General features: G+C 46.4%; 1 protein-coding gene across 1 annotated transcript in view; it reads right to left on the reverse strand.

Moving 5' to 3' along the window:
* The window catches only part of LOC141047179 (tyrosine-protein phosphatase non-receptor type 9-like), a 96,612-nt gene that overhangs the window by 8,191 nt on the left and 74,799 nt on the right, over positions 1–13,622 (reverse strand). The window contains exons 10-12 of the mRNA XM_073542138.1: positions 9,527–9,605; positions 8,875–9,025; positions 8,448–8,655 (exon numbers count right to left, since the gene is read on the reverse strand). Coding sequence (XP_073398239.1) covers positions 8,448–8,655; positions 8,875–9,025; positions 9,527–9,605 — 438 coding nt within the window. The remainder of the gene's footprint in view (positions 1–8,447; positions 8,656–8,874; positions 9,026–9,526; positions 9,606–13,622) is intronic.

A 13,622-nucleotide genomic window follows, 5' to 3' on the forward strand; every position in this document is an offset into this window, starting at 1 on the left:
TTAGCAGCTCCATTCTGCTGCACTCCCTCAGTAAATTGATCCACTTCCCCTTTAAGCATAGGAATACTAACAAATGGGTTAGGGGATATCTCTCCATTATTAACCCCTGGAACAGATCTATATTCCTCTGACCTGTCAGCTTGTATTTTGTCATCAGGGGGAGATTTTAGCTCTGTGGGTGTATGAAAGAATTGCTGTGTGTTGCTTCCCATCTCCTGTATTAAATTAGCAGTCTCTCTAATTAAAGTAAAAAGCTCATCTTTATTTGTGGTATACACAGGGGGTTCATTGCCTAAAATCTGTCTCTTCCCAGCCTCACAGTGATCCCCCTCCCCGGAGTGGCAGTCTCGTTTCTCCCTGGTGTGCAGCAGCTGACAGGCACCCTCCTCTGGTTTTACCTGCGGTTCCAATGCCCGACTCTTCACTACGAGCTGATCTTGGCACAAACACTGGGGCATCTAAACTGAGGGTCCCTGCTGTGTCTCGCAGTGCTGTTGAAGTCTCTGTAATCAGCTGTGACTGCAGAGCTGAAGTTGCTGAGTCACTGCTCTCTCTACCCAGCCTCATCAGCTGTTCCCCTGCTTCTGAACACACGGCGGCTCCTGGGCACTTCCTCACATTGCTGCCAGCAGGCAGCAGAGCAGATACAGACATCAGTTCCTCTGGGGGCAACCTGTGGGCTGGTGAGTCTCCTGGGGCATCCAGATGGTGGGTCTCTCCTGGGTCTCCCTGCGCTATGGAAGTCTCTACAATCAGCTGTGGCCCCAGGGCTGAAGCTGCTGAGTCACCATTGTCTCTTCCCTGCCACATCAGTGGTTTCCTAACGCCTGAGCGCTTCCTCACATTACCGTCAGCTGGTAGTGGAGCCGCAACATGCGTCGGCTTCTCCGAGGGCGACCCATGGGCCTGTAAGTCTCTTGGGAGTCCCGATTTTACTGCTGGTGAGCTGGAGGCTTTTGCTTGTAGCATCGGTCTGTGTTGTCCTCCAGCTGGGAGTGGGCCCCTGCCAGGTTCTCCCCGACCATTCACATGTCTTGTTAGGGGATTTTTTTTTGTAGATCTGAGTCCATGCATCCTGTAGTCAGTTCCAGGCATATTTCTTCAGCTTTTAATCCAAAAAATTCCACTTTTAGTAAGCTTTTAGTAGCTTAAGTAGGCGATTTTTCAGGAGCTCCTGAAGCACAGGCCTGCTCCCTTCCCCTGCAAACCACGCCTCCGTCCTCTTTGCAACTGTAACCCTTTATCATGATGAAAACAAACCCTTTAAAAGGCAGGGATAACAAATGCAAATGCACAGAGTGTCAAAGTTAAAAGCTTGCGGAAAGTTGCAGACCAACCTTGATATTTGTTAAAAAAATGTCTACAATTGAGGAAGTTTTTCCTTATCAAATAAAACAATTAACTTTTGGAATTATAGTGGATTATAATAATATGTTATGTAACAGCAGTAAAATGCACATGGCCCAATGGCCTAATCTAAATATGTAATAACAAAGGGTAAAAAAAAAACAAAACTTTGAATAAAACAGATAAAGTATTACGCAAACAAAAGTGCTCCCAGACAGTATGATACCCCCCACAGTGAACTCTTCCACACGTACAGTATGATGACCCTACTGTACCCCCCCTCAATTCCTCCAACAAAGAATGGTAACCCCATCCCAGTATGATTCTCCAACTGTAATCCCCACACAGCCCTCCATACAGTATAACGGGCACATAAAGTTCTCCATACAGTACAATGGATCCATATAGATCTCCATTAACCCCTTCCCGACCAATGACGCCACATAGGCGTCATGAATACCTGTGCCATTATGACCAGTGACGCCTATGTGGCGTCATGAGTTTAAAGCCCCCCTCCCCTGCAGGTCGGGTGACCGGGGTCACTGAAAGGTCACCCGACCCACAGATACAGGGGGCTTTGTACTTTACCACAGGGGGGGTGGCTTCGCCCCCACGTGGCTACGATCGCTCTGATTGGCTGTTAAAAGTGAAACAGCCAATCAGAGCGATAGTAATATTTCATCAATGAAATTTGATGAAATATTACTATCCAGCCATGGCCGATGCTGCAACAGCATCGGACATGGCTGGAGATCGTGATACGACCCCCCCCCCACACACACCTTCTGACGGCGGCGATCGGCAGCCGCCGCAATAATCTGCTCCCCCTCGACTATCACAGTGATCAAAATACAAAAAAAAAAGCAAATAAAGCCCCCCTTTATCACCCCCTTAGCTAGGGACACATAAAATAAAGAAATTTTATTTTTATTTTTCCGTTAGGGTTAGAATTAGGGTTAGGTTTGCAATCAGGGTTAGGGTTGCAATTAGGGTACCGTTACACGTAGCCCCCCCCCCCCCCCCCGGTACCTCATGAGTCCCGGTGTCCCGCCGTCTTCTCTCCATGGGCGCCTCCATCTTACAAAATGCGCAGTGTGCCGCGCGAATCTGTCGGTCAGCAGATTCATTCATTCTTTTTACAGGTACACTTTGATCACTGTGATAAACTATCACAGTGATCAAAACACAAAAAAACGTAAATAAAGCCCCCCTTTATCACCCCCTTAGCTAGGGACACACAATAAAATAAAGAAAATATATATTTTTTCTATTTTTCCTTTCGGGTTAGGGTTAGAATTAGGGTCAGGTTTGCAATCAGGGTTAGGGTTGCAATCAGGGTTAGGGTACCGTTACACGTAGCGATGCACTAGCGATCCCGACAACGATATGGATCGCTGGTGCATCGCTAAGTGGTCGCTAGTGAGCTGCCACACAGGCAGATCACACCAGCTACATGACAGTGGTCGGGGGTCGCTCCTTACCTCTCAGACGAGGCGATCCTAACGTCCTCCCGCCCGCGTCCAAGCGTCGCTCGTCGGCACCACAGGAAGCACAGCAGGAATCGGCCGGCGAGAAATGGCCCAGGCCGTTCTCGCGCGATCAGCGATCATCGCGGGGGAGCCGGTCGGAGGTGTCACATGTAGCGATATCGCTAGCAATATCGCTGCTACGTCACAAAACCAGTGACGTTACAGCGATATTGCTAGCGATATCACTACGTGTAACGTGCCCTTTAGGGTTGCAGTTGGGGTTAGGATTGGAATTAGGGTTAGGCTTAGGGTTGGGATTAGGGTTGAGTTAGAATTGAGAGGGTTTCCGCTATTTAGGCATATCAGGTGGTCTCCAAATGCGACATGGCGCCACCATTGATTCCATCCAATTTTGCGTCCAAAAAGTCAAACAGTGCTCCCCCTCCCTTCCGAGCCCCAACATGTATCCAAACAATGGTTTACCCCAACATATGGGGTATCAGCGCACTCAGGAAAAATTGCACAACTTTGGTGGTCTAATTTCTCCTGATACCCTTGGGAAAATAAAAAATTGGGGGCTAAAAAATGATATTTGTGGGGAAAAAAAATGATTTTTTATTTTCATGGCTCTGAGTTATAAGCTTCTGTGAAGCACTTGGTGGTTCAAAGAGCTCACCACACATCTAGATAAGTTCCTTAGGGGGTCTAGTTTCCAAAATGGTGTCACTTGTGGGGGGTTTCCACTGTTTAGGCACATCAGGGGCTCTGCAAATGCAACATGGTGACCGATCGTAACTCCAGCCAATTCTGCGTTGAAAAAGTCAAACTGCGCTCTTTCGTGTACCCAAACAGAGGTTTACCCCCACATATGGGGTACCAGCGTACTCAGGACAAACTGGACAACAACTTTTGGGGTCTAATTTCTCCTGTTACATTTGTGAAAATAAAATATTGCGGGCTAAAAAATAATTTGAGGAAAAAAAATGATTTTATTTTCACGGCTCTGCGTTATAAAAATTTCTGTGAAGCACTTTTGGAGTTCAAAGAGCTCACCACATATCTAGATAAGTTCCTTAGGGGGTCTAGTTTTCAACATGATGTCACTTTTGGGGGAGTTTCCACTGTTTAGGCACATCAGAGGCTCTGCAAATGTAACTTGACGCCCGCAGATAATTCCATCAAGTCGGCATTTCAAAACGTCACTACTTCCCTTCCGAGCCCCGACGTGTTCCCAAACAGTGGTTCTCCCCCACATATGGGGTACCAGCGTACTCAGGATAAACTGGACAACAACTTTTGTCGTCCAATTTCTCCCGTTACATTTGTAAAAATAAAAAAAATTGCAGGCTAAAAAATCATTTTTTGGAGGAAAAAAAATGATTTTTTTATTTTCACGGCTCTGTGTTATACACTTCTGTGAAGCACTTTGGGGTTCAAAGTGCTCACCACACATCTAGATAAGTTCCTTAGGGGGTCTAGTTTCCAAAATGGTGTCACTTGTGGGCAGTTTCCACTGTTTGGGCACATCAGGGGCTCGCCAAACGTAACATGGTGTCCGATCTCAATTCCAGCCAATTCTGCGTTGAAAAAGTCAAAACGTGCTCTTTCCCTTCCAAGCTCTACCGTGCACCGAAACAGAGGTTTCCCCCAGATATGGGGTATCCGCATACTCAGGACAAATTGAACAACAACTTCTGGGGTCCATTTCCTCTTGCTAACCTTGGTAAAATAAAAAAAAAAAAAAAAAAAAAAGGGGCAAAAAGGTCTTTTTTGTGAAAAAAAATATGATTTTTTTATTTTTACGGCTCCAAGTTATAAACTTCTGTGAAGCACTTGGGGGTTCAAAGTGCTCACCACACATCTAGATAAGTTCCGTGGGGGTCTAGTTTCCAAAATGGGGTCACTTGTGGGGTTACTCCATTGTTTAGGCACACAGGGGCTCTCCAAACACGACATGGTGTCCGCTAACGATTGGAGCTAATTTTCCATTCAAAAGTCAAATGGCGCTCCTTCCCTTCTGGGCCCTGCCGTGCGCCCAAACAGTGGATTATGACCACATATGAAGTTTCGGTATACTCAGGAGAAATTGCCCAACAAATTTTAGGATCCATTTTATCCTGTTGCCCATGTGAAAATGAAAAAATTGATGCTAAAATAAAATTTTTTGTTGGAAAAATTAAAATGTCAATTTTTTCCTTCCACATTGCTTTAGTCCCTGTGAAGCACCTGAAGGGTTAATAATCTTCTTGAATGTAGTTTTGAGTAGCTTGAGGGGTGCAGTTTTTAGAATGGTGTCACTTTTGGGTATTTTTTGCCATATAGACCCCTTAAAGTGACTTCAAATGTGAGGTGGTCCCTAAAAAAAAATGGTGTTGTAAAAATGAGAAATCGCTGGTCAACTTTTAACCCTTATAACTTCCTAACAAAAAAAATTTTTGCTTCCAAAATTGTGCTGATGTAAAGTAGACATATGGGAAATGTTATTTATTAACTATTTTGTGTCACATAACTCTGGTTTAACAGAATAAAAATTAAAAATTTGAAAATTGCCAAATTTCCGTTTTTTTCACAAATAAACGCAAAAATTATCGCCCTAAATTTACCACTAACATGAAGCCCAATATGTCACGAAAACACAAACTCAGAATCGCTAGGATGCGTTGAAGCGTTCCAGAGTTATTACCTCACTGGTTCAGAATTGTAAAAAATGGCCTGGTCATTAAGGTCAAAATAGGCTTGGTCATGAAGGGGAAGTATAAGGCTGGGTTCACACGTGGCGTTTTTTTTGCGTTTCCGCGGCGGTTTTAACCGCGTTATTTTGCCGCGAAAACGCGAAAAATAAGCATCCCATGCATTCCTATGGGATTCCGCAATGCTGTGCTAATGCTGCGGTTTTTACCGCGGCGGAATCGCTTCGCGGTAAAAACCGCAGCATGCTCATTAATTTGCGGAATCGCGGCGATCCCGCACCCATAGGAATGCATTGTTCCGCTTATTTCCCGCATGTGGCTGTGCACAACATGCGGAAAGTAAGCAGAACATTTGCGGATGGTACCCATGGTCCGGAGGAGAGGAGACTGTCCTCCGGGCTTTGGGTACCATATCCCTGTAAAAAAAAGAATTTAAAAATAAAAAATATTGTTATTCTCACCCTCCGGCGTCCCGCGCAGTCTTCCCGCTTCTCTTCACGCTCCGTTCCCAGTAGTCCTTTGCGAAAATGCCCGCGATGGCGTCCGTTCTCGCGGGATCGCGAAGTCTCGCGGTCATTCGCGCGAATTACCGCGAGACGTCGCGATCCCGCGAGAACTGACGTCATCGCGGGCATTTTCGCAAAGGACTACTGGGAACGGATGCGCGGGACGTCGGAGGGTAAGAACAACAATATTTTTTATTTTTTTTTACATTCTATCTTTTACTACTGATGCCGCATAGGCGGCCTCAGTAGTAAAAAGTTGGTCACACTCGTCAAACACTATGTTTGACGAGTGTGACCAACCTGTCAATCAGTTCTCCAAGCGATGCTACAGATCGCTTGGAAAACGCTAGCATTTTGCAAGCTAAATACGCTTGCAAAATGCTAGTTTTTCCGCGGGAAAATCGCGGGAATTTAAAATGCGATTTTCCCGCGGACTGGAATTCCGGAATTCTCGCGTTAATTTCCACGAGAATTCCGGTACGTGTGCACTTAGCCTAATGGTTCCACAAAGTCCTCCATACAGTGTAATGGCCCTCACATAGTCTTGCGTAAAGTGTAATGGGCCCCACATCGTGCTCCATGCAGTATAATACATTATGCTCCACACTGTATGGCTCCTCATCCCTAACCTTGTATGAATGGCGGCTCATCCCTATTCTTGTATGCATGGTTCCTCATAACTATCCTTGCATGTATGGCCCCCCATCAAAAAAAGCATTACAAAAAACAAAACAAAATACATCCTACTTACCTTGCCTGCGCGCACTCGCAGCACGGCTCCGAAATACACTGCTGAGCTCAATGAACACCAACCGCTGCTCTCAATGACAAATGTTTCCAAGTGTTTAGAGTGGTGTAGAAACCTCCAGAATTGGCCCCTCGAGCAGTGGAAACATGTGATTCTCAGACGAATCATCGTTTACCCTATTTCCGACCGAGTGTACGTTTGGAGACAGCCGAAAGAAGCATTCCATCCAGAGTGCCTTCTCCCAACTGTAAAACATGGCGGAGGTTCTGTGATGATCTGGGGTGCTATTTCGTGGAGATCCGCCAGGCCAATGATATCCCTTCATGGAAGAATTAACAGCCGAGATTTAGGCATTTTGGGCGACCAAGTGCATCCTATGGTTCAAGCACTGTTCCCGGAGGGGAACGCCATATTTCAGGATGATAATGCACCAATTCATACAGCTAGAATCGTTAAAGCATGGCACAAGGAACATTGTAATGAAGTTGAGCATCTCATCTGGCCCCCACAATCCCCTGACCTCAACATTGAGCATTTATGGTCGATTTTAGAGATTCAAGTTAGACGTCGATTTCCGATGCTATCGTCGCTCAAACAACTGGAGGGTGTTTTAACTGAAGAATGGACTACAATTCCTTTGGAAACAATTCACACCTTGTATGAATCCATACCTCGGAGAATTGAGGATGTAATTGCCGCAAAAGGTGGACCTCCCTTTAAGAGAGCCTGGGGTCAGTACCAGAGCATTTGAAGGCAACTGCCCTGACTTCCATACCGGGGATCCCTTTAAGAGATGCCTGCGGTCAGAATTAAAGCACTGGATAGATTTGCCCTGACTTCCATACCAATGATCCCTTTAATAGAAGCCTGGGGTGAGAATCAGAGCGCTGAGGGATTTACCCTAACTTCCATACCGGAGATCCCTTTAAGAAAGGCCTGGGGTCAGTACCAAAGCGCAGAGTGGATTTGCCCTAAATTCCATACCAATGATCCCTTTAAGAGACCCTGGGGTCAGAACCACAGAGCTGAGTGAAACTGTCCTAACTTCCATATCGGGGATCCCTTTAAGAGAGGCCTGAGGTCAAAACCAAAGCGCTGGATGGATTTGCTCTGACTTCCATACCAATGATCCCTTTAAGAGGGAAGATGTGCCTACGGGATGGAGAATGTGTGATGCGTATATGGGCACGGGAGGGGGTGATTCATTTCTGCCATGTGCTCTCTGCTCCTTTCAGGGGGGCAGACAATGGCTGGGAGCTTATGTTCCCAGGGATGCTATATTTCTCCCACCATGTCAGTGTCTGCTGAGGTGTTGTCAAGTGGGAAAACTGTTGGTCATAGCAACCAATCACAGCTCAGCTTCTTTTAACCAGCTCTGGTGAAATGAGAGATGCTTAGTGATTGTTTGCAAGGAAAACTGTTGCTCATAGCAACCAATCACAGCTCATTCTTTTGAACAGCTCTGGTAAAATGAAAGATGCCTTGTGATTGGTTGGTGATACACGCACACATTCACTTTTATATATAGAGATAATGCTGTATACTAAACGGACACTGTAAAATAAATAAAAAAAAACCCAAAAACATTAAAGCCACACTTCAGAGCAGTTTATGCACTCCCCTCTTTCATACAATATTTGGGGAGGCACCACCACAAGTATTGTGCACCAACTGCGGTAACATTCACCTGTTCTTCCAATGCCTGCACTGCAGTGGATCACTATGGGTGGCCCAGCAGGATGTCCAGTCCACTCTGACCCCAATGCTTGCACAGCCATGGCTTGATGTTGCTTCACTTGGGCTCTGAAGTCCAACATGGCAGAAGCAGATTTAGGCACACCGAAATCAGGCCAACTCATGTATTGGTAATGGGCAACACTTCGACTTTCATTGGTCTGGAAAAAAAACAAAACCAAAAGACAGTAGATATTGGAAGGTGTCTGAGAGAAGGAAAGTATAACAAATGTGTAAGATTTCACTTAATGCAAACCAATTTTAAATTACACTTTTAATTCCACTGGCTCACAATGGTGATGCAGACTACGATAATGATGCACAAGATGCTCTTGATCAGGGTTCCAAGGTCAGGCCAAACTGGTGAGTTCATTATGTACCTGTTTATTATAGAGATCCAGATGGGTTAGCTTGAAGTCTTGGAAGAGGTCTATATGAATGTTCCTGATAATAAAGTGCCCAGAATCCTCACTTCTTCCAGCTTCCAGAGGCCAGTATTGTCCACATTTTATTCGTCCTCTTTCTATTACTCTACAAGATGAGAAAGACACAAAAAAAGAGCTAACACCCAATTGAAAAGAAAAACAAATGTGCTAGACCAGATCAGCAAAATGATCGATAGCAATGTAACTGACTAAAGAGGTTGTCAGTAATGCTTTAAACTAACGCAATAAACATTACGTACATACCCATTGCCATTCCAGTGCTATGTCTTCACTGTTGCAGGCCTGTAAATAACCAGTAGGCTCAGCAGTAGTCTCATGCTGTCTTCCACGGAATCACTGTGGAGACCAATGACTGCAATGGTCTCATGTACTAGACAGCGAGTGACTGCTGCGGGGTCAGCGGAAAAGCAGTAAGTAATGCTTATTGTGTTATTTGATACCATTGCTTGCCTGTTTCCAAAATTTTTCCTGAAAATGGAGAATAACTTTTTCAACTGTTTAAAGCGATCTCCATGGTGAAACCCACCATCTACTAGTACAAGTCATCCTACAGACATACTGCAATATGCTGTACAAGTATACTTACCTTGTTGTCATAACAATGATTAAAACTCTTTGTTCCCACACCATACGCCAGAAATCGTCAAAGGTTTTTGGCAAAGGACCTGATTAGAGGGTGGGAAAAAAAAAAAAAAGACTAACTGTGATCCATAAACCTGGTTCATAGCTGTTCCACACACAGGAATCAAAATAGTCTCATACATTGAGTGTCACCTCACAAGTGAGCAACCAACGGAAGTTAACTGTAAAAATCTCCAAAAGGTTTTGTAACAAATTACAATGAAGTTGGGTTAATACGTTCATTTTAAATTCTACATAAAAAGCAACATATACACAATTACTTATATGGTATCAATACGGAGCTACAGTTGTTTTAATCAAGAGCTGAATTCACAATTCTGCAGGTTTTAGAACTAAATTTAAAATCAAGCAAAACTAGGGGTGGTGGAGACTACACACAGAAGTGGTTGTTTTCATGCAAGTCTAATTTCTTTAATATGACCATTGGTAAAGCATGCAATGCTCAGGCCAATGTTATTGTTGTTTGATGCAACTCTTGCTGCATTCGGCCATCTGTTCTTATGTTAAAGAGGTTGTCCAGGATCTAGAAAAAAAAAATAGGGATTTGTGTACTCACCGTAAAATCCTTTACTCCGTGCCATTCATTGGGGGACACAGAGACCGTGGATGTTATGCTTTCCTGCCACTAGGAGGACACTAAGTAAACTAGAAAAAGTTAACTCCTCCCCTGCAGCATACACCCTCTCACTGGACGAGATCTCATCCGTTCGGTGAAAAAGCAGTAGGAGCTTAAACAGTTGAACAATAACTATGTCACAACATAAAGATGCTAAACAGGGTGGGTGCTGTGTCTCCCAATGAATGGCTCGGAGATAAGGATTTTACGATGAGTACACAAAAATCCCTATTTCTCCTACGCCTCATTGGAGACACAGAGACCGTGGGACGTTCTAAAGCAGTCCTTGGGTGGGGAGCATACATGTGCTAAAACCCCATGTACCACTGATTGAGGTACTGCCACTTGCAGGATGCGTCTGCCGAGCGCTGCATCCGCAGAGGCCTGAGAATGAATTAGGTAATGCTTTGTAAATGTATGCAGACTGGACCAAGTCGCAGCTTTGCAGACCTGTACTGCCGAGGCCTGGTGCCGAATGGCCCAAGGGGCGCCCACTGAGGGGGTAGAATGTGCCGTAATCCCTGCTGGGACAGGCGCGTTCCTAACACGAGGCGGATCCACCTGGGTAGCGTTGCTTTCAAAGCGGCTAGCCTCTTCTTATGCCCGTCTGGAAGTATGAACAGGGCATTTGACTTGCAGAAGGGAGCCATCCGCGAGATGTCCCATCTCAGAGCCCTAACCACATCCAGAGTGTGGAGGACTTCCTCAATACGATGGACTGGTGCTGGACAAAAAGAAGGCAAAACAATTTCCTCAGTGAGGTGGAAAGAGGATAAGACCTTGGGCAGGAAGGACAGAGCCGTCTTGAGGACTTCCTTGTACTGATGAAAATTCAGGAACAGAGGGCGGCAGGATAAAGCCGCCGATTCTGAAAGACGTCGGATTGACACAATTGTCACTAGAAAGACCACCTTCCAAGAGAGAACAGTCAGTGGAACGTCGTTGAGGGGTTTAAAGGGTGCCTACTGTAGGGCCCCAAGAACCAGGATAAGGTCCCCAGGTTCCAATGGTCGTCTATATAAGGAGCCGAGACATGGGCAAGTCCCTGAAGGAATGTCTTGACTTGAGGTTTGGTTGCAAGTCTGCGTTGGAATAACACTGACAAGGCTGAGATCTGGCCGTTGAGGGAACTAAGTGCGAGGCCCGACGTTAGTCTGCATTGAAGGAATTCCAAGATAGTAGGAATGGAGAATGTCATAGGGAATCGGCCACGATCCTTGCACCACGAGAAAAAAGGTTTTCCAGGTGTGGTGATAAGTGCTAGTAATCCTGTGTCCATGCGCATCTATCATTGTGGAAATCACGCTGTAAGGAAACCCAGCCTTTGTTAAAATCCAGAATTCAACGGCCACGCCGTTCAGGACAGGGCCCCGGAGTTCTGGTGGTCAAACGGACCCCGAGAGAGCAGATCCGGATAATCTGGAAGATGCCAGGGAACGTCTGCGACTAGTTGAATCAGTTCTGTGTACCAAGCGCGGCAAGAATCACTGGTACTCTTTCCGATCTGATCTTCTTGATGACCCTCGGAAGCAAGGGAAGAGAGGAAAGATGTACTAAAGCCGGAACTGGTGCCACGACAGAACTAGGGCGTTCGCACCGATGGCGCGTGGATCACGTGATCGGGCGATGGATTGAAGAACCTTGTTGTTTAATCTCAAAGCCATGAGATCCACATCTGGAGTCCCCGAACGATGGCAAATCTGCTGAAAACCTCCGGATGAAGAGACCACTCTCCCGAGGCCAGGCCCTGGCGGCTGAGAAAATCTGCTGCCCAATCTTCTACGCCCGGGATGTGGACTGCCGAGATGGGCGAATGATTGGTTTCGGCCCAATGGAGAATGTGACTCACTTCGTGCATGGCCATCCTGCTTCGAGTTCCCCCCTGGCGGTTGATATACGCCACAGCTGTGGCGTTGTCACATTGGATCCTGAGGGAGTGGCCTGCAAGGAGATGGTGAAAACTCCGTAGGGCTAATCTGATAGCTCGAATCTCTAGGATGTTGGTGGGGAGACGAGACTCTCGAGGAGACCACCAACCTAGTGCCGTGTGGTGACGAAAAACCACACCCCAGCCCAGAAGACTTGCGTCGGTGGTTACTACCAAGCAACCATTGTACTGGGAGAAAAGACTTCTCTGGATTCAGGAAGAATTTCAGAGTCCACCAATTGAGGGCTTGTCTGACCCGCAGAGACAGGAGGAACCGACGGTCCAGAGAGAACGGGTTCTTGTCCCAGGCTAACAGACTCACATGTTGCAAGGGACGGAGATGGAACTGGGCGAACGGGACAGCCTCCATGGCTGCTACCATCTGTCCGAGAATTCTTATGGTGAAACGAATGGAGAGAGAAACTGGTTGAGAGAGAGACCGCGCTGCTTGTTGTAAGGCTCGGGTCTTCTTTGGAGGGAGAAATATCAAAGATCATTCCCAAAAAGGAAAACTGTTGAGCCGGCTTTGGGAAGGACTATTCAAAGTTTATTTTCCAGCCCAGGCGAGAAAGTGCATTAACTGTTATATTTACGGATTCCTTGCATGCTGGAAAGGATGGGCTCTTGATGAGCAGGACGTCCAGATACGGTCACACTACCACTCCCGAGAGTTAAGAATGGTCGTGACAGCTGCCATGACCATGGCAAAGACCCTGGGGGGCGGTGGTGAGTCCGAAGGGCAAGGCAACGAACAGGAAGTGTTCCTCATGAATTGCAAAACGTAGGAACTGTTGGCAGGACGGGCAGATCGGAATGTGAAGGTAAGCGTCCTTGATGTGGATGGATGCTAGGAACTCTCCTTTTTCCAAGGAAGTGACAACTGATCAGAGATTCCATTCGGAACCGTCGTACCTTGACCAACTGATTTAACAGTTTGAGGTCCAGTATGGGCCGCATCGTCCCGTCCCTCTTTGGAACCACAAAAAGGTTTGAATAAAAACCTCTGAAACGTTCGTCCTGAGGGACCAGAATGACAACTCCGTCCTTTTGCAGCGCCTGAAGTCTACTTTTTGGGGAAGAAACGTGTTGACGGAGGAAAGGAGAATTTTATGTTGTATCCGGAGGACACCAGTTCCCTGACCCACTTGTCATGGATGACTGCATGAAATTAGACTATCTCGTACTCTGCCGTCGTCCACCAGATACCGCAACAAGTCAATGCGTAGAAGATTTGTGGGATCGGGGTCCTCAAGAACCGGATGCCCAGGGTCTGGGCTTCCAAGAGCGATTAGGTCTGTATGAGACCTGAGTGCCTCCGTCTCCGCACGGGGGCCGACTAGAGTCAGAGGAGAAGGTCCAACAGGAGTTATTGGAAAAAGAAATCGCGTCAGCTGTTGGTTCCGAAACGGCCGAACAGCCTTTTGCTGAGGAGGGAAATTACTTCCACCCCCCCGGTAGAATCAGAGGTGAGCTGGTCCAGCTTCTCCCAAAGAGGCG

This window comes from Dendrobates tinctorius, unplaced genomic scaffold (genome assembly GCF_039654945.1).
Source record: "Dendrobates tinctorius isolate UK_male_01 unplaced genomic scaffold, ASM3965494v1 ptg000011l, whole genome shotgun sequence".
In the NCBI taxonomy this organism is placed as follows: domain Eukaryota; kingdom Metazoa; phylum Chordata; class Amphibia; order Anura; family Dendrobatidae; genus Dendrobates; species Dendrobates tinctorius.